This window comes from Thermobia domestica, chromosome 5 (genome assembly GCF_964235325.1).
Source record: "Thermobia domestica chromosome 5, izTheDome1.hap1.1, whole genome shotgun sequence".
NCBI lineage: Eukaryota > Metazoa > Arthropoda > Insecta > Zygentoma > Lepismatidae > Thermobia > Thermobia domestica.
Window position 1 is genome coordinate 58,747,070 of NC_137458.1, and position 22,705 is coordinate 58,769,774.

Below are 22,705 nucleotides of genomic sequence, written 5' to 3' on the forward strand. Positions count from 1 at the left end.
CTGAGCATGATCGAAGCCTTTTGACTGAGACTTGTCATCGAAAACAATTCGTGGGAGTCGCATCACTCTTCATTCTCCAACACGTTGACAGTATATAAGACGAACTTGAAGGAGGATTCCAGCCATGGACAGCTAATTCACGATGAGATCATTCCTTACATTAAAGTTGCTTTTTTAGCTCTACCTAGCTCCCTACTGCTACCTTTAATTCATTGTCTTGAATAATGCTTCTTCTTTCAAGAATTTCCCATACAGCTCTGTCTTAAACACAAAATTTTAAATAAAAGTACATCAGACTAAAATAAATACTTCTTATTACTAGTCTGTCTTACAGTCTCGGCAATATATCATTGCCTTCAACAGAGACATTATCTAATGCACAGACGAATTTGTAATACACATTAGTATAAATGAGTGCTTTGGTCAGATTTTACTTTCATTTAAATTATCTTTCGTAGTTCCAAAGTTAGCATGGGCAGCATTCACACAAACTTTTCAATAATTTTTCTCTTATATTAGTCTAATTTAAGTGTAAATCAAATGTAAATGAGCTTTCACAACTCTACTACTACTCACCCTACACGAAATACATCTGCTAGCTTAAGCAAAGACGAGTTGATAAGGATGGGGAATGGATATTTCTCGAAAAGCCTCGGAAATCGAACAATAGCTTCACATTGTTCTCCAACTCGGCCAGAACGCAAACCTGAAATACAATACCAACTTAATAGTTTAAACCGAAGAGATTAAAACAAGAAAAGAAAAAAAAAGTTAAGTATCTACCTAAAAAAAAGATGAAATATGTCCATGTTACTGTTTATTTTACTGTAAGTTTATATAGTGACAACAAATATATATTTTCTTTCTTTCTTTTTTTAAAAAAAAATCCCTTGACACCTGTGTTAATATAACTCAGCAGTGAGAAATAAAAGTGAAACTGTCAACTCAAACCAGTGCAAAATATAATGGATCGCTTACGTTAACAGCTAAAACCTCGGGAAAATCTCATATCATAACTTATGCGCATCATGTTTCCTTGTCAGAATAAAAAAGTTATCTATATAACTGAACACTTTGGTGAACTTTCCAAACTAAACTTCGAGATTACAACTATTACAGAAACATTAAGGACATAATTTGCTACAGAAGTAATGATAAAATAAGCTTTGCACTTACTACGCCCGATATAATATTTTCTATACAATAGCGGCAGCGATTGCTACCTTCTACAGTAGAGATGTGTAACTTAACGCAAATCATCACACTTCACACAATGTCATTTTTACACTTTAGCGTGTGCATAGCTAAAGAATGATGATGTCAAAAATATAATGACTTTTTTTTTTGGGGGGGGGGGCTGGAAAATAAAGTGCTAGTACTCACCACGAATATATTGTTTTACGCGTTCTGATTGGTTAAGGTAAGCGTCAAAATCTAAACACGTGGAAGAAATTAGCAGGTGCTGCCATCTATTCATTGTAAGATCCTTTTAAATGCATATACACAGTATACTCTTGTTTCAGACTTCAAATTGATTTAAACTGAAAAATCCATTTTAAAAATACAAAAATAAAAAATGGCTAGAGAAAGTGCAGTTTTATTTAAAACTTCAGAAAAAAAAAGTACCGATGCAAAAGAAAGCACTGTTAATGAGTAATTCCCATCAGTTACTGAGTAAAGGATAAGTGTAAAACATAGTTTATTATTATTACGAACATGCGCCATCTTACTAATACACCGTAAAATGAATCTTTCAGTTTAACGTCCTACTATTATGTTTTTTAGGCTAAGGGCGACGATGATTAAGACAAATGAATGATGATGGAAGAATTGGTGGAATGAGAATGCGAGAGGACACGGGAGCATCCCGAGAAAACCCACGGACATGATGTTGTCCACCACAAACTTGCTTGGCCGGGGATCGAACCAGGGACCCCCTACACTACAGGTAAGCTCCCTACCACTGAACCACCGTGCTCCCTTACTAATACAGCGTATGCAACACACTGTAATATTAATTATTTATCTACTAACCTTCCTTCCAATTGAATTTTTTTTTCCATCCAATATTTCGAATGCACTGTTCGGACATTCTTTCTCAAGGCCATAATTGTCGAGTCTTCACATTGTTTTTGTGCTTTAACAATATGAAGACTCTTAATAAAAATAATGACTTAATTCTTGTGACCTTGAGAAAGAATGCCCGAACAGTGCATTCGAAATATCGGAAGAAAAAAAAAACAATATAATTGGAAGCAACATTATTCAGGTTACTAAATAATTAACATGCATCAACTTATCTCGTTAAACAAGTTTACGGAAAAAATATTTTTATTCTATTCTCATCAATTTTAATTTGAGGTAAGATAGAAACAAGTAACATTAAAAAACGATATTCTACTGAGAAATTATTTTTCTACTTCATAGTTAAAATGATTTTACTGGAACTATATCTAACATAAGAGATTAGAAGACTGAAAACATGCACACTGTTAACTATGTAAGAGCAGCCCATACAGACATCCCCTATTGCCTCCTATTGTAGTTACGACTCCCCAACACAAACATCCAAAGATTCGTGGAACTCCCGTGTTTTCGTTCTCTATGAAATGAGTCAAGTACCTGCTATGTTCAAGCGACTAACCTTTTCACTGCGGAAACAAAGAATTTTAGTCAACTTTATCGTCATTTACAATCAATTCGTTCACTTTCTATCGACGAGTCCCATCTATCACAGACACTGGTACATCGAGTTTTATTTTCAAAGATAGGTCTGATCTCTTCTCATGAACACCACCTACTCTTCGTAATCCAATCTACACATTTCTCGCTATAAACAGTCTGTTAACAACGACGAATACCACTAGTACAATAGCCCACTCTTAGAATATGTACTAACAGGATATTTATGTCTTAGTTTTTCTTATTTTGTCTCGTTAAAAAGTGAATAGTATTGGAACTGAAAGCACCAAGATTCAATATTACTAACAAAAAAATATCTTAGAAGTGCTATCAGATAAACTCAGTATAATTACTAATGCGTACATGTTCAACAATACTACGATCACGATTATGCTGTGTAAGTTAAAGGAGACGGTGACGATGAGAATGAATCAAATGATGGAATAAAGTGGGGACTGATGGGCAGAACCTCGAGAAAACCCAAGCACTACGTGTTTGTTCGCCATAAAGCCTACTTGGCGTGAACTGAGATAGAATTAGGGACCCCTCACATCAGAGGTGAACGTTCTACCATTTAGCCACCACGCCTCTGCTCCTTTCAAGTATAGCAACACTACCGTTATATATAATTCAATAAAGAGTGTAGTATAGAAAATTCAGTAGTGTAGAATGCAAAATAATCGATTCTTCACAAATCAGTTTTCCGAAACATTTAAAGTGAAAAATATCCTGCATAACTGCTTCACGATACCATAATTAAAGCTCATCTTACACTATTAAAAATTCACAATTTTATGTGCTGTAATTTGTTTTTGATATTATTTCTAATGCACTGTTATTTCAAGAAAATGGTTAATTTGTATTAACTGAGAAATGAGAGAACACCAAAATATTCCTAATATATTGCTAGAAATGAAGTTACACTAAATTTCAGAGTGAACACTGGGTTTTCCAGAGCGAAAATCTGGTAGGATGGATTGGTGCTTAGCGTTCCTTTTCAGCATCGAGCTACATGACATGTCGACCTATAATTTAGCGTGGAATCCAAATCACATGAGTTTCACCGGGTTTACCTCGCTTATAGTGAAAATTTCTAGCTATCTGATCAAGTATTCCATAGCGTAGTAATTAACGTATCTGCATGCTAAGTCGAAGATCCGGGTTATATATCCAGTTCAACTCACTCCGTTACTCTTTTAAATTCAATGCTTACTATGCATAAAATACAAATTACGTGTTCCAAAAAGATTCATTACTTACAAGGGTGAAAAAAAAATATGTTGATTTAAAAAAAATAGATGTTTACTCTTCCATAGCAAGAATTGTGAACTAACAATAAATAATTGGGACGTATAATTTAATGTAAATGATTGTCTTTCTATAGATAAACTTCCAAACTGAGGTTGAATTTACCTCATCATCCTTGTCCGATTTTATTTTTTTTTATTTATTATTTATCAATAGTTATTATGTATTTGTGACTTAGGCATTTCGATGGTCAGAATGGCAGCGGGTCAGGAAAACGTGAGTCTGCCAGCGACTGATCTGAATGCATTACCCTGAGTTTCAGGTACTTACCCAGTGGAACTGGGAAAGAAATTAAAAAAAAAAAAAAAAAAAAAAAAAAAAATGTTAGAATGGCTAGATTGCGGAATTTGAAGGTAACATTGGTCAAAATTAACCACTGCCACTGACCTAGGGTGCCAAAAGTAGATGTCGCTAAATCGTGAGCAAATACCGCTGGAGAAAAATCCCGATGCCCAATGACTAAATTATACATTTAATAATAATAATTTGCTTCCGTGTGGTTCAGTGGTAAGCGTGAGGAATATACGTGCAAAATGTCTCAGGTTCGATCTCCTAAGACGAAATAGACATTTTGGCTGTAGATCCAGCATTGTGAGGCAATCCGAGTTTGGATACTTACTCGAATTAAGAAGTAGAAATTATGGTCTCCAAAACCAGCAAAAACGGTGATGGGATTAGTTACGCGCTTAAAACACACACTGCAGTTAAAATCGCCGGATGCTCAACTTAAGTACTTTGTTTTTTAAGTTTAGTGTCCCATTTTAGCATCGAGACTGTATGAGATGTGCATCTGCAGTTTAAAGCGAAATCTCGAACCACCGTGGCGACCGCGATGACTCAACGGCAGAAACAGCGTTCACTTCTGGTGCCTAGGGTTCCTGGTTCGCCAAGTGAATTTTGTGGTGGACAAACACCATGTGCGTGGGTTTTCCGGAGTTCTCTTCTCTCCCACCTTCTTCACTCCAACATTTCATTCATTCTTATCATCGCCGTCTCCTTTCGCTTGCACGCACAACCATGGACGTAAAACTGGAAGATTTCATTTTCGAATCACCAATTCAGAAAAACTCATGAAGTAGTTCGTGTGTAGTGTTGTGCTGTATGAAGCAGAAACATAGACATTATGGAAAAGTGACGAAAAACGACTGGAAGCTTTCAAAGTGTGCTATGGAGAAGAATGGAAAAAATTAGCTGAGTCGAGCGGAAAACGAATGAGAGGATGTTAGAAATGGTGGGGGAGAAAAGAACAATTTTATATATTATTGAAAAGAAGTGTAACTGTACCAAAATTCTGCTTAAAATATTTTTCGTATAAACGCAAATTTTGCGTTAAAGTTTTATGTGACGTTCATCTGAATTCGTACACTTTGTGCAGTGTATGCTTCTTGTTGATCGTGCTGCCGCCTGGTGGTGCTAAGTCAGATAGAAGAAGAGGAAAAGGAAAGAATGGAGTTTTTAGTTGGACTTCAATGTGTGTTGGTGTGTGTGGGCGCTATGAATGATTCAGCTAAAATTTTAGAATAACGCTGAATCCTGAACCCAAAACATTTTGAAGAATATAAATAGTGATATTCTTTTTTAAGAAAACTTTAATATTCGGGATATCGCGTAATCATCCATTGAAAACAGTGCTGTTAATGTGGATGTTTTGGTAGTTTTAAAATAAAACATTATTAAAGTAAATCGACCCTAAGTGATATTTCATAACAACGAGGTTGTGTGATCAAGATTAAGGTGAAACAAAAGGACTTAGCGGGCGGTACCCGAAGACAATGGTCATGTAGTCAGCGATTAACATAAAATTTGGTAGAAATAAGTCAATACTTTATTAGAAACAAGAACATAATGTTGTCACTGCGTTCACTTGGAATGACTGTCTGTTAAATTCTCAATATCGGAAGAAAGGACGATTTTTGTGAGTGGATTCGACGGATATATAGTGCCTCAACTAATATGTGATCACAATTTTCCATTGGCCATGGCGGACATAAAACATTTAAGTGAGTAGTGAAAGTATACTTACGAATTCATTACGAGAATGGGGCGATAAATGTATAGTAAAACTTGTTTATCTCAGGTACGTTTGTTCATTTCCAATAAATAGCACTGTTATTTGTAATTTTGTCAGTTTTTCTTTCACAGATTGCATGACGTAACGAGAACGTGGTTGTTGGATAACTTGTGTTCGGTTCATGAAAGTAGGTGATGCTCTCGTCTATTTTCGTAATACGCCTTAGGTCTTCACCCAGGTGATCCGTCCGAATCTGGACCGTAACGGTGAGGTGTGTCGCATCTTCCTCAAACTATCGTCGCGTGAACAAACTTTCCGAACCCACAAATAAAATGGTGTAAAGCTGTATTATATGAGGGCGAGGAATAGGGAGTTCTCTGCGGGGGCCGGTTGAGGACGGTGTGCACCATGCAGCACTATGCTGCTCGAACCCAGAACCGTAATAGAATGGCGTTTCCCTCCAGGGACTGATCAATTAATAATAATTCACGTTTTTATTAATTGATTCGTAACGGATGTGACATCTGGGAGAAGATCTAGGTGTAATATTCGACTGGTTTCATTTCTCATGATATGCTATATGCGCTAACTTGAAGATATTATTGATGTTTGTTGTGTTTGTATATTTGTAACTGGTAATCATGGCAGAAAGTGAAAATTTGAGTTTGCAAACTTTGCTTGAAGCTATCAATAAAATTAACGCTGCTGTTACGATACTAAAGAACAAATACAATCACTTAATGGTAGTGTAAATGATACTAAAGAACAAATGCAATCACTTAATGGTAGTGTAAATGACACTAAGCGACAACTCAATGATGTCATTAACGAGTCGAAAACTGAAACCCAAGCTCAGATAGAAAAGTTCTCTAACGACCTTACAGGTAAATTAGAAATGTTAGAATATAGGATGGATGGGCAAATTCAGACACTGTCGACTGAGTTAGTACAAATGAGAAGTGAAATAGACAGGGTTAGTCGTACTTGTACGGATAACTTTGAAAAACTGTCAGCACGGTTTCAGGAGAAATTAAATGTGCACGAAACAAAGGTTGATGAGGTTAAGCTTGCCGTAAAAAATAACGAAGACAAAATACGTTTAGTAAATGCTAAAGCTAATCAGTTAGGAGAGCAAGTCAGGGGCACTGAGGAACGTATTATAATGATTGGGAATAATGTTAAGGATTTAAGTTCCGACGTCAACTTAGTAAATGATAAAGCTGAGCGAGCGCAAGAAAAAGTGGGTGAACACGAAAGTAGAATCATGAAGTTAGATCAAAATGTTCGTGAGATTTATGATGTTAGTATTGCGACCCGTGAAATAGCTCATCATACCCAAACCATGATAGACGATGTTAAGGGTGAAGTAGAAAGTAAGTTCGAGATAGTGAATCAAGAGGTCAGAAACTTACGCGTGAGTATGATTGAAAGCCAAATTAGGTCATCAACGTTTATGGGAAATGTAAAGTCCGAGGTAGAAATTAAAGAAGAAAAAGTTGATACCAGTGTACGTAAAAACACCAACCCTTTTCTTGACTATGATGTTAGTCCGGTGTTAAGTGAAAATGATTCTTCGGATTCTCACAGTGATAATAGCCTTGTGGGGGTAAAAACAATCAAACGGAGGAAAAAGCGAGAAAGAAAAGTAGCTTTAAAATTACGAGATTTAGAATCTTTCGAGAAATTCTCTGGTCATGAAAATGAATTGACTGCCACTGCATTCTTACGTAAGTTTGAAGATCAAGCTTCGCTTATGTCAATTTCTCGTAGTCAATATTTAGATATTATCAAATTTTTGTTGACTGGTTCTGCGCAAAATTGGTACATTAACAATTGTGGTTTTTTCGCTTCTTACGATCGTTTTGCCGAATTGTTCAAATTAGAGTTTGAGAATGAACAGGTTCGTGCTAACAAGTTAATGGTATTGCAATACAAACCATATGATGCAAAAGTCGACGGAAGTGTGTACAATTTTGTGTCATATAGATGTAATAAGATTCAAGAAATTAATCCCGACATAAAAGAATCGTTAGCTATTAGTATGATTCTCAATTTGATTCCACCTTACTACCGACGTCAGTTAACAACTTTGTCCACTATGAATTTGTCTTCTGTATTGTCCGTCATACAAAGATTAGAAGCAATTCCCAGGTCTGATAACCGTAATAACAGCAATAATCATAGGTTTTTGAAAGTCAACCAGGTATCTGTTGATAAGAATGGTAAGCGTAAAAGTAATCAGAATAACGTTAGTGACTGTGATGAGTCAGATCAGGTACATTCGAACGAAAATTCAAACAACAGAAATAATCGGAAAAGAAAAAATTCCTTTCGTAGAAACAAAAAGAAAAAATGGAATAACAATAGTAGTTCTGATAGGCATGAAGAAAGTGTGTGTTTTTGCAATCATGGTTCAAATGTAAGTAATAGCAATGCTAATGTAAATCAAAATGAAGCCACTAGTGATGTAACTAATAGACCAGCAAATGGTAATTCCCAAACAAGAAATTCACCTCAGACTGGTTACAGTAATGGAAATTTTGTAAATCCTTCGAACTTTGGTAATCCTACTGGCTTTAGGCCACCAAGACCGAATTTTACGAATGTCACTGCAGGTAATTTTGGGTTTCAAAATAGATTTCCTCCCCCAAACTAGAAGCACCCTGCCTGAAGAGTGCTCATAGCAGGGAATTAATTCAAACGTGTAGTAATGAGTTAAATAATGCACTCCTTCCAAATAGTCAGACTGTTTTTGTAAAGCTTGATAAAAATCTAATAAACTTAGTACAGTGGGATGATGTTTTCTCATCTGACGAAGAGGAAACTAAAGATTTTTGTAAAACTAATGTAAATTCATGTGCCACTGCTGAAATTCTTGTCAAAATCATGAACGAAAATTTGTATGCTCTGTGCGATTCAGCTGCTTCGGCTTGTTTGTTAAGCTACAATGCGTGGAAGAAAATATCTAACATTGTGTCAAACGCTGTATTACAACCCGCTCCTCAAATTGTTCTAGTAGATTATAGTGGAAAAAGAACAAAATCTGTTAAGGGCGAGGTTAACCTCTGTGTAGAAATTGGACCTGTAACTTGTGATGTTAGATTTATTGTTGTTAGTGACCTTAATTGTAATTGTGTGCTTGGCAGAGATTTCTTATCGCTAGCTAATGCGAAATTAGACTTTGGCGAGAAGCCCATTACTGTAGGTTACGACCCTAACACTTGTAAGGTACCAATGAAAGAGTATGAGCACGGATTTGGTAGTGACCCCCTTCTGAGTAATGAAAGTAAAGGTAAAGTAAAAATACTTACTAGAGAGAGTGTTAATAAGGTTGGTTTTCATTTAAATAATGCGAATTGTGTTGACACTAATTCAGCTATTGAAAGCGAAAACGAAGATGTAGTCGAACCTGTGCTAGAGTGTCCAATAGTTAAGAATTTAGAAATGCATAAGAAACAGCTGACGCAGGAATGGATGAATAGTTTGTTTGAAAACAGTAAAGCATTTGAACATGTAGAAAGGTGTAATATCAATAATGATTTAAACATAGAGCAAATAAAACAAGCACGTTTGAACGAAGCTGCTGAAGTAAATTTTTTGTATCATTTCTATGGGGAACAAATTCATAAATTGGATGAGGAAATTCAAAAATCTCATAATAATGTAAAAATAAATCAGGATGTTTGTAATACAAGTAAAATTACTCGTAATACCCAAAGTCACTTTCCTTCTGTTACTGAAATTAGAACAAAAGTTCTTGAAATTGAAAATTTATCTAATGTTCAAAAACAATAACTTTATGATTTGTTATTGAAACATAGATTGGTTTTTAGTGATTTGCCAGGTAAATGTAATAAATTTGAATACACCATCGAAGTTGAAACTGATCAACCGATTGTAAAACGTCAGTACCCATTACCTTTTAAGTACAAAGAAAATATTGAACAGCAAATAGCTGAATGGTTAGAATGTGGCGTGGTGGAAGAATGTATTTCTGTGCATTGTCATCCTTTGTTGTGCGTAGCTAAGAAAAACACTAGTAAACTTCGTACTGTCGTAGATTTAACTGAATTGAACAAATTTGTGAAATTAAAGCAGTTAAAAGTCAATAAGATCGATGACCTTCTCATCAAATTTCAAGGAATTCAATTCGTGTCTTGTTTAGATTTTGTGGGAAGTTATTTACAAGTATGTTTAAGTAAAGAAAGTAAACAATACACAGCCTTTTGTTGGAACGGTAAAATGTATCAGTATACTCGAGTTCCGTTTGGTTACATAAACGGAGGAGCTGCTTTTATGTTGTGTCTGCAAACTGTCCTTGGGGCAGGTTTATATGAAAAAGTAGTCTCGTACATCGACGATGTCTCTGTAATTTCTATGACTTTTGAAGAACAGTTACAATTTTTGGATCAAATATTTCAGAAAGTTTACGAGGCTGGCATGACATTAAATCTACAAAAGTGTACTTTTTGTAACACGAAATTTAGTTTTTTAGGGTTTGATATCAGTCCGCAAGGCATAACAAAAAATCCTTCTTATGTACAATGTATCAAAGACCTACCAAGGCCTAGAAATTTGAAAGAATTGCAAAGAGTTTTAGGTTTGTTCCAGTGGTGCGCCAAATTTGTTGAAAATTTCGCTCAAAAATCTGAACCTTTATTTGGTTTGTTAAAGAAAAATAAAAAATGGATCTGGGATCAATCTTGTGAAGATAGTTTTAACCAATTGAAAAGTGATTTAGTTCAAGAGGTAATGCTTGCACATCCTTTGTTAGATCATGATTTTTGTTTAATTACAGACTGTAGTTCAGTTGCTTTAGGAAACATTCTTTTTCAAGAAGTAGATGGTAAGAAACATATTTTAGGGTTTTATAGTAGAACGTTAAAACCTGCTGAGAAGAATTATACTGTGACTGAACGTGAGTGTCTTTCAATTGTAGTCGCGCTTAAACGTTGGTCTCAATTGTTGTATGGAAGGCATGTAAAAATTTACACGGATCATAACTCGTTGGTATATTTGCACAAAATGAGACAGTGGAATTCTAGACTTGCTCGTTGGAGTTTACAAATTCAGGGATTTGATGTACAAATTGTATATATTAAAGGTCAAGATAATCAAGCTAGCGATGCATTGTCACGTATCATTCTGTTTCCTGAGGTTGAAAAGTATGAAGTTAATAAGTACGAAGTGTTGCCATCTTGTTTTAAAAATTTGACTGTTCAAGATTTAATTAGCAAGCAAAGAGAACATCCGGAGTATGAAAATATCATGAAGTACTTAGAGAATCCCAACGATCCTTATGTTAAGGTTAAGAATCGAAATATTGGTGAATTTTACAAAATTGAAAATGGAATTTTGTTGAATCGTAGTTACCATTTTCCTAATCAATGGAAAATTTGTATTCCTCCTTCACTTGTAAATGATGTAATTCAAAATTATCATGAACAAGGTCATTTTGGTTTTGAAAAGGTTTTAGGCTTTGTGAGTGATTGTTGTTATTGGAAGTCCATGCGTAGAGATATCAGTAATTATTTGCGTGACTGTGTTGTTTGTAAACGTACGAAAGTTGAAACTTCGCCACCAGCTAGACCTTTACAAACTGTGGCTGTAAAGAATGTAAGAGACATGGTCTCGATCGATTTGTTAGGGCCTTATCCACCTTCTCATACTGGAAATAAATTTGCATTGTCAATTTTAGATGTATTTAGTAGATATTACACAATGTTCCCAATCAGAAATGCAACGACTAAATGTGTTTTGAGATGTTTAGAATATTACTATTTTGTAACCATGGGAATTCCAAAATCCATACTAGTAGACAATGGTGGATGTTTTGTATCAGCAAAATTTAAATCTAAAATGGAAGAATACGGTATTAAAATTCATTATGTAACGCCTTACCACCCAAAGAGTTCAGTTGTAGAGAGAATCCATAGGGAGACGAATAGGTTGTTCAAATTGTTGTGTAACGAAGAACATACTTCTTGGGAAAGATACATACCTCAGATTGTCATTTTGTTAAACTATTCCGTGTGTAGTAGTTTAGGTGTCAGCCCTGCTAGTCTTCATTTAAATGTAAAAGCAAATTATTCCGTGTTGAAGCATTTTGGCATTGTAACAAACGAAAGCTATGATGAAAGTGAACCTGTAAATTGGGAAAATAAACTCATAATGGCTGACTACCGTAGAAGTGAAAAAGTTAGAAAAAGAAACGAGAAATATAATGCATCCCAAGAAAGAAAATACAAAATAAAAGAAAATGATTTGGTATTTCTGTTGCAATCGCATTTGAGTTCAGCAGTAGACAAAAAGATCCGCAAGTTTTTCATGCTTTACAAAGGTCCACTATTTTGTAAAAATAAAATTTCGGATAAAGTCTTTGAACTTGTAGATCCTTTAACTGGAGAATCTTGTGGCGTACACTCTATCGATCATATGAGAGTGTGGAGACCCACTCAAAAAACTAGGAACATCTAGTTAGAATTAGCTAAGAAACATATACATGAAAGAGAATTTGATTCTGTAAAAGAAAATAGTGAAAAAACCGATTCTTGTGAACCAGAAACTTTAGTAAATGTGAATTCTTTGAATATAACGAAAGTTAGTTTATCTGTATTCAACAAGAGCGAAAGTAATAAGTTCAATGTTCAGTTGTTGTTGAAAGAGCTATTGAAATGTGATACATATTTGCAATATTTAAACGATAAGCTAGATTGTCGGTATCGCACTCTTATGTTAGCTTTAAATCATTTGCTGAATCCTAAGCTAAACAGACGTGACGTGTAAAAAAAAAAAAAAAACTCTCGTTTACATGAATAATTGTATTGGCTTGTTAACGCTTTGCGATAACTTATCAAGACTAACTGTAAGATTTTAAACCACCTATTGTGTGAGGTGAGTTGTCTAGTATTTATGTATTACTGTAAATGTAAACGATAATGAGCTCTGATTTTGTCAGAGTGAGAGTAAGTTTTTATGTGTCAGTGGAACACTGTGACACAAGCATTGAATTATGAATGGCAACTCCCCCCCCCCCCTTCATTTATTTTTAACCTTTGGGTTCATTTTTCTATGTTGTTTTATATTCCTACCTCACTAGAAGGTCTTGTTGCCATTCCAAAGGGGTGGGATGATAATATAAATGTAAAATGGGGAAGGGAGACTTAAAAATTTAAGTGGATAGGCGCTTATTAGCGTAAAAGTGTGGCAGACTTACTTCTATCCGGCCTCACTCTTATTGTAACAGTACAAAAGAGTGGTAATAAACTTATTTCATGTAATTATTATGTTTAAGTGATGTGTAATCTTTGTGTTTGTGAATAACAATTTTGTTTTCGTAACTTCTTTGTCAGGATAGAGTGAGAAGTGCGAGTATGTTTTGTCATTTATGCAATTTAAGTATAATGTGTGTAGAATAAGCTTGTTCATTTCCTTTTGTGGAATATGGAAATATATTATTCAAATAGTATTTGTTCTGTCTATTCGTTGAAAAGTTGAGTTGTTCATAATAATTAATTGTTTATGTTTTGTAGTTTTTTGCATAATGTCCTAAAGTAAGTAATGTGAATATTTTACCTCTAAATGATGCCATGATTACGTATAATGTTTGAGTTATTTTAACAATAAGAGCGCATATAGCAATATTGTAATTCGTATATTAAAAGTATATCATGAGAATTATTTGTATATTAATTGTGAGTCATGCATATATAAATGTTTAACTTAGTGACAGTGCCGAATGTAAAAAAAAAAAAAAAAAAAAAAAAAAAAAAAAAAAAAAAAAAACTTTAAAGACTTCACACGTAAAAGCCCCATGAAACTTTTATGTAAGCGTATAAATGCCCCACGCGTTTGTCGTTTTTCTACGTTAAATGAAACTTAATGAAACTTTTTCATCTGATGAGGTGTAATTCGACGAAAGTTCTTATAAACTTCCTTGTGAACTAGTGTCAATTTTGACTTTGAAACACTGGTGATTATAGAAGTGAAACTACAGTCAGGGTTCTTGAACGTTTACCATTATCCAATGGTGCACGTACATTCCTTTCGACCGCCAATGTAACTGTACCAAAATTCTGCTTAAAATATTTTTCGTATAAACGCAAATTTTGCGTTAAAGTTTTATGTGACGTTCATCTGAATTCGTACACTTTGTGCAGTGTATGCTTCTTGTTGATCGTGCTGCCGCCTGGTGGTGCTAAAAGTCAGATAGAAGAAGAGGAAAAGGAAAGAATGGAGTTTTTAGTTGGACTTCAATGTGTGTTGGTGTGTGTGGGCGCTATGAATGATTCAGCTAAAATTTTAGAATAACGCTGAATCCTGAACCCACTTTAATATTCGTGATATCGCGTAATCATCCATTGAAAACAGTGCTGTTAATGTGGATGTTTTGGTAGTTTTAAAATAAAACATTATTAAAGTAAATCGACCCTAAGTGATATTTCATAACAACGAGGTTGTGTGATCAAGATTAAGGTGAAACAAAAGGACTTAGCGGGCGGTACCCGAAGACAATGGTCATGTAGTCAGCGATTAACATAAAATTTGGTAGAAATAAGTCAATACTTTATTAGAAACAAGAACATAATGTTGTCACTGCGTTCACTTGGAATGACTGTCTGTTAAATTCTCAATATCGGAAGAAAGGACGATTTTTGTGAGTGGATTCGACGGATATATAGTGCCTCAACTAATATGTGATCACAATTTTCCATTGGCCATGGCGGACATAAAACATTTAAGTGAGTAGTGAAAGTATACTTACGAATTCATTACGAGAATGGGGCGATAAATGTATAGTAAAACTTGTTTATCTCAGGTACGTTTGTTCATTTCCAATAAATAGCACTGTTATTTGTAATTTTGTCAGTTTTTCTTTCACAGATTGCATGACGTAACGAGAACGTGGTTGTTGGATAACTTGTGTTCGGTTCATGAAAGTAGGTGATGCTCTCGTCTATTTTCGTAATACGCCTTAGGTCTTCACCCAGGTGATCCGTCCGAATCTGGACCGTAACGGTGAGGTGTGTCGCATCTTCCTCAAACTATCGTCGCGTGAACAAACTTTCCGAACCCACAAATAAAATGGTGTAAAGCTGTATTATATGAGGGCGAGGAATAGGGAGTTCTCTGCGGGGGCCGGTTGAGGACGGTGTGCACCATGCAGCACTATGCTGCTCGAACCCAGAACCGTAATAGAAGGACAGGAACTAGTTGGGAACAAGGATGTTATAAAATAGAGGATCTGCCCATACGTATCTTCATCATATGAACTCAGTGAAGCCAAAAAACAACCGACCATCGTCCGAGCCGGCACGCCTGATTGGCTACTCTCGTGTCCGCCATGATGGTTGGCTCAAAACATTGGAATCTTAGTAGCGCGGAGTAGGCAGAGTAGGTGTGGCGAAGCTGTGACGTATGGCTTCACGATTTTGTAGTATGGGCAGATCCTCTATTTTATAACATCCTTGGTTAGGACATTGGCTAAGAAGGAACTGTATCATGACGAACGTGCTACAGGGTATGGTGGAATGAAAAAAGGGAGGGGACGAAGGAGGCTACAATTGATGGACAGTATCAAAACAAACAAACAAACAAAATCGTACGTGACGACGAAGAGATTAGCTGAAGACCGTGAAACTTGGAAGCTTCTCAGTTGTGGCAAGTGACCTGCCAAGAATGGCAGAATACCTATGATGATGTAATGCACTCAAATTTGAAATCTCCCACCGAAAGTCGAACCTGGGACCACGTGCGCCAGAGGCACAAACTCTAGTCACTACAGCAGCAAGGAAAGCTCGTGCCATGGAATTTTATTATTATTATTACACGAACAAAAGGTATTGTCATTCATTTGAATTGGCAAAGGCAGTGTTGATTCCTCGTGAGCACCCATCCACTTCTCAGGTTTACTCTCACATGTCACAAATGTCACCAAAGTCAAATTTCTTCTCTTTGCTGGTCAGAACAGAATGTATTTCTTGGTCAGAAACAGGAGAAAATAGATTCATATTAAGAGAATATATCAGTGTGAGAAGATTATGGAATCATTTTCAAATTTGATTGAAATGAATGATTTTAATTTTAAGAATCAAGTGATCTAAATTATACTCATTTAAAACCCAATCACCTTGTTGGTTACTACCTCGAGCACAAATATCAATACTTCAATCACTGAATTATTCATTCAAAATAATCTTTGACCTTAAAAGGTTAAAGGATTAATTATCTTTTATGTACTAGTAGATTAATGTATAATTAAGTAAAATAAAACATTTACTTTCGTACGTTGTAATTTTATTTTCTTACCCAATATTTCAATAACCTTCCGTCTGTCACTTTGTTAAGAGAGTGTATATTTGAAGAAATTAAAGAGGCTCAATGGAATCATATTTTGTTATTTTTTTCAGAACTTCTTTTCTGATCCGTTATTGGTTTTCTCCGAGCATACTACGGAAAATTACTGACACATTGGGTAAGAAAATAAACTTACAACGAACGTAAGTAAATATTTTATTCGACTTTATTAGTCTCTTGGTTTGTTCAAGGTAAATATTATTGTTGTGGGAAACTTACGTCTCAGACCATCGCCCTCATGAATGAAAATGTTTGGGTGGTACGACAAAATACTGACAGTAGCATAATGTATAACGCATCACCACCACCACCGAAAGTCTAGATGGATCCTCGACCCAGCCGGACTCTAATACAAGTTCACTAATTATAATAATAAAGTAAATTGGTTTCGCCTGCTTCTCTTTCATACACACATGGTATGCACTGAATATGCATGCAGTGCCTAGCTGTTGTTAATGGTATGTTAGGTGATTAATTATGTGCAGTACGCTAGACAAGTTAGACGCAAGCGCGTGTTGAACCAGGCAGATAGTCAGGGTTTGAAAAAGCCCAACCCACTTGGACCCATATGGGTATTTTCGGGTTTATTATTTTTTTTTAATGTCTTTGGGGTAAAAGTGTCAAAATCTGTTTTATATTTGAAGATTATCATTGTCACAATTTGCAACAATTTTCTATTCACTGATGTTTTGAAAAAATGGCCGCTATTTTGAAATTTTACGTTGGATCGCTGCCAAAATATATACAGCTAATTTAGAGTGTCTCGCGCTTGCACTCTAAAACTTTCAACTTAAAAGGCCTAAAATTGCGTTTTCTAGTGTGGATACCCACTACTTTGAAAAAATGGCCGCCATTTTGAAATTTTAAGTTGGTATCCCGCCAAAATCTGTACAGGAAATTTAGTGTGTCTCGTGCTTGTACCCTGAAAACTTCAACTTAAAAGACTGAAAGTGGTACCCTGTAGTATGTGTGGCACAGCCAGACGAACGAATAAATGTAAATCGAATCATCCCACGACCCTCAGTAACGTTCGCCTAATATGAACATCAAATATATTAATTTAAAACAAATACATAAGTCGTGTTTTATAAAATAAATGTTTCAAAATTTTTTTAAATGAAATTAAATATTTTCCAGTGTAAAATAAATAATTTTATTGTTGAAGTATTCAGTTCCGATGCTTTGTGTGTTCAATTACGGGAATTTCCCGAGCACTCTTTCGCGACTTTCCCCCCCCCCCCCCCCCTGAAAATAAAAGCTTTCTTTACTGTACATCGAAACTTCGACTAATACGAAAGTTTGAATTCAGTACTTGAAATAATAAGGGTTACATGGTTTTCGGAACTCTGAGCATGAAGCTCCTATGAAGCTCCTTAAATTTGACAAGAATTTTTACGCTATTGCTGTTGTTGATTCTACAGAATGCTTATTTGAAGAGTAGCAACAAATAACTGACTGTTGCTGTTGGAAAACTAAATTTTACTGAAGAATATTTGTGTTACCATCAAAAGTAATAAAAAATAATACGAATAGTTTTACTAATGCACTACATATTTACTTGTAGTACCGGCACCCATAGCCTTAAACTCATTAGACGTATGAGGGATAACGTCCCTCGGCGAGCACACTATTCACGGGAAGTATTTTCTAAAATATTAAATTGCATATTTTATTTCAAATAGGCTATAAGCATTATCCATACATTAATTTGTTCTATAATTATCTCAAACTGAGTTTTTTTTTTTTTTAATCCATTTAATGCATTTAGAACTTTATAAAGGCCTCAGGTTGAATGTTGTATATCTTAATGCGAAAGCATCTAATTCGCCCAAGGAAAGTCGAAAATCTGATAAAAATCATTTTCAATGTATCCTTAACCTTAATCGTAACCTTAGTTGTATCAATAATATACTAACAAAAAGCTCAAAAACCCAGGTGGGTCCAACCCGAAAAAAAAAAAAAAAAAACTGTTGGGCAAACCCTGCATAGTGGTCATGTAAAAAGGAAGATCTCTGTGGGTTTCAAACAGACTAAACTGTGGGCCTGCAGTTAGTTTTTGTTAAGTCGCTCTAACTTAGCCAGTGTGTTAAATATATCGAGAGGAACAATGACCACGGTCTACAGAACTCCTGGCAAAACAACATCGACGAAATGCAGTAATGCACGAAGAGAAGCTTGTGTGACACGAATCGCCGAGTATTCAAGAAAGCAGTTACCAAGAACCGTACAGCGAATGCAGTAAAAGAGACTGTGGATCTCAATCAGCACCCGGAATCATCTTGTGACAATCATTGTCTGACGCGAATTGCATGCTCTGCATATCCACAGTCGGACTGCAATTTCTAAACTCTTGATTACAAGTAACATGGACTGCGAATGATTGGAAACGTGTAATATAGTCAGATGAACCCACTTTCACCCTTATTTTTATCAGGCTACGTTTATGTGGTGAACACCCAAAGAAGCTTATGCTCCGAATTCTCTCATCTCTACAGTAAACCATGGCGGTGGCTCTCTAATGCTCTAGGTTACAAATTTCTGGTGTTCCGTGGATCACAGCACGACACGCAGGTGATTATGTGGACAATTCTGGTAACGACATCCATCCTATGATGCAGATGTTATTTCCGGCTAATGCCACAATGTTCAAAAATGAGAATGAAGTAATTTATATTTTTGGAGCTGTTGAGCATACATTTGGTGAACTCGAAATAAATTACAACACTACCCAATGCTACCTCTAATCCTCAGACTTCAACATCACTAAACGCCAGTTTTGGAGTTCAGAATTCAGAGATTTTCTCCACCCTCGTTTAAAGAACGAAATGCTGCAACTCATGAGAACGTTCTAACGATGTATTTTATTTAAATGCCTCCATTATTTTGACAACCAACTGTATATCTATCTATCTATCTCTCTCTCTCTCTCTCTCTCTCTCTCTCTCTCTCTCTCTCTCTATATATATATATATATATATATATATATATATGTGTGTGTGTGTGTGTGTGTGTGGAAGGGGGTCTCTGCCAATAACGATTTTGGAATTTTTTTTTAACAAACACTTCAACTGATATTAGGCTTCAACAAACATTTGAACGGGCGTATTTGTTCAAAAAATTCTCCAAGAACTCGTATTAGCTTGGAGTAAAAGCGAATTTTTACTCTATGACATTAGTTACAGTAGAACCCACACGATTCAAGACCAAAACATCGTCATTACGATGCTCACATATATTCTCATATCCTACCTTTTGGAAATAATACATTTTACGCATAAAATTTCCAACTCCGTCTCATAAGCTTACTTTTAATCAACTCCCAGAACATAACATGAAATAATAGTGTAAGAAACTGATACGAAAAAACAGAGAGAAAACACACACACACACACACACACACACACTTATCAAGATGTGATACGTGACATCCATAACAGCTTCCTTAAATGTTATATTCGGATCAGAATTAGAAAAGAATTGACAGTTGAAACTCTTGAAAGGGAATCAATGTCACTGGGCTATTAAAAGTCATTTAGAGATGATAAGTTGCAAGTAGAGAGTTTCTATAGGGCTCTTGTCCTTCAGTGATTTGTATATATTATCCAAATATGTGATTGAAATTACCAGCTAAGACTTGTTTTATTGGAACTTTAATTACGTATACTAAACTCTCTATCAAATTAAAGGTGCTAGTTTAGTTTCGACACACTGCATTTTGTAAAATTTACAGGTAAAATTCAATACTTTGAATGAAAGAACATTTATAAGGAACTTATTTCAGCAGGCGACAGAAATAAATACGAAGTAATATACCTGTATTTTAGATTTACAAGTTACTACGGATAAAATAAGTGAGTACATATAAAAGTTGACTGTATTACATGCAATTTTCTACCAGTGGTGTATTTCTGTACCGGTCTATTTTCTACCGGTGCACAGAAGCTGCATTTTATATTTACAGGTGGAGCATTATTAGTGTGGAAATATCACAATACTATTGAAACTTGTATCACTGCCAAAATCCATTTGTTTTCACTACCCTCTTTACGTGTATGCCCAGCGCCGCTGACGCGCCTGCTCCTTTCGAACGCACCCGCGATTCCATAACTCGGTTAAATAGCATTCGTGCTTTTCTAGTGGCCACCAAGCACAAGTTGGTCTGTTCTTTGCATTGTAGTTCTTATGCAATACATCTTAGGGTAACTCTTTACCTTGAGCAAGGCAGTGATATCCTGTCACTGTTAGTATTATTCACAGGTTGTTACTAATTCCTTGCTGTTCCTTATTCACATAGATATATTCTCACTAATGTCGTTTTTGTTCCTGATTTACGTGGTATTGCCGAGCGAGCGTTAGCGAGTAAAGGCGGGTTAGAGCAACACAGGGCACATTTGTTTTCCGTCTTTCGTTCTTGGGGACTTTAACTGTCTGCGGGAACAGGTTCAGATGAATCGGTTATTGTCACTGCCTTGTCTAAAGTAAAGACTTGCTCATCTGAATTTTATCTATGCTATACTTTGAGTGGTGTGCCAAAAGTAAACCTGCACGAAATTCTTTGAAATTGTATTATTATTTACATTTTTACCTTTATCGAGTTCAGTGAGAGCAGAATTCGCATCCTGCTCAGGTTCGCCCAACCCATTTTCGTTATATGCATTGATCTTAAATCCAAGCATTATACGCTATGTTACCATGCACTTTGTCTTTTGAAGTACAACACTATTTCTTTCTAGCTGCAATCCATGCGAAACACATATAGCTACCGGCGTCCGCCTCTCCCCACCGCAACGCCTATTGGTTTTGTTTTGTTCTCAGACATATTACATCAGGGTTGGAAACTATTAACCCTCGGTTAGTCGCAACATTTAGATCCAAGGTTTTTGTCGCAATGTATCAGATTGATACATTCGCTTTTCCCTTTGATTTAATACTAGTAGTTATTTTTTATTATCTTTTTTAAAAAGAACATGAAAGCATTGGCTTATGCTATGGTGATTAATTACGTCGCATTGTGTTTTAAATGTCCTAATTTGAGGGAAAAAAATAAATTTTGAAAACATTATGAAATCACAGTAGCTCAAGAAAAAAATAGTCACGAAATAAGTCGCAAGGTATCAGACTGATACACAAACTTCTGGTAGCTTTCTTCTTTATATGCTTTTGTATCTAAAACACAAACATATTACATATTGCTTTTATTTATTCAAAATCTAAAGCACTAGACAACTAAAACAAGATTATTATAACAACTCAATCCTTCGTGAATGATATTGCTAAGCACAAACAGTGCTTAGGAACGTTGTAGTGTCTAAACAAAAGAACTATAGGAGAGTATATAGAAAAAATGAACTTATATTAAGTCATTATACCCCTGATATCATGTTCGAATTAAAAAAAAACATAGAAATATAAACAATCACAAATCATTTACTCTTCACTCGATTCAACTGGTATTGTTTCTAATCGAGGAAAGCAATCGGTACACACGGGATCCATATGCTGGAGACAAATTGGTCGGCTGCGTTTCTTGCATTTAGTTCTGGTCAATATTCATTTTTTCTTCTTCCTACATAAATCTCATCTCCGTCGCTTTTCTGAACGTTCAGTTCCTTCACCAACCGATTCTTTATCTGCTCCATTTGCTGGTGGATACTTTTCCAGACTCGCTTGCAAAGCAGAAGGAATCCCTTGACTTAGAAGACTTCTCTTGCAGAGCTGCTCATGCACAAGCTCATGACTTAGTTGTTTCAAGAAACGCCACCTAGTAATTTTAGCCTGACCATTACCAAGAAAGATTATTTGTGAATTTATACCAGTTATATTCAGTATCGAGAAAACTACAGCACACGGCCAGCACTGTGTATTTCTGGCTACATTGAACGAGGCACACGTTTTGTCCAAAATGTCAACACCTGATTTCGTCTGATTATAAAAGGTAATCATTTCTGCCTTTGCGGCAATTCCACTTGTTTCGTCTATACGATCATCAAAATGCTGGCTTGATACTACTAAAACATTTCGGGTTTTCTTCGGTACATAGGAAACGAGAGTAACATCATTCGAAAATGCAAACATGCTTGACTTTTCAGGCCTATACTTTAGATTCAAAAGTTCCCGTGGCAATTGTTTTTTTATTTTTCTTTATGGTTCCCACATACGATAATTTCCGTACTTGCAAGTCAACAATTAGGTTCAAGTCGGTAAACCAATTGCCCACAGTTATATTTCGTCCTGTTCCAACTATGGGCTGCACTAATCTCTTGACAACATCAGCCGGCTTGTTACTAATGGAATAAGGCCCGTCAGTCATTTTTCCTGCATAAATTTCCATGTTGTAAGTATAATATA

General features: G+C 35.6%; 2 protein-coding genes across 2 annotated transcripts in view; both read right to left on the minus strand.

Annotated features, from left to right (window-relative positions):
• Positions 1-21,163, minus strand: part of defl (Integrator complex subunit 7) — an 80,418-nt gene extending 59,255 nt beyond the window's left edge. Inside the window, exons 1-2 of the mRNA XM_081758699.1 lie at positions 20,943-21,163; positions 577-706 (exon numbers count right to left, since the gene is read on the minus strand). Of these exons, the coding sequence (XP_081614825.1) occupies positions 577-706; positions 20,943-21,033 (221 nt within the window). The 5' untranslated portion in view covers positions 21,034-21,163. The remainder of the gene's footprint in view (positions 1-576; positions 707-20,942) is intronic.
• A 771-nt stretch (positions 21,164-21,934) lies between these two features.
• LOC145685096 (uncharacterized) lies at positions 21,935-22,432 on the minus strand. The gene has a single exon (XM_081757441.1). It carries the CDS (start codon positions 22,430-22,432, stop codon positions 21,935-21,937), a length of 498 nt encoding a protein of 165 aa, XP_081613567.1.
• Positions 22,433-22,705: the final 273 nt, after the last annotated feature.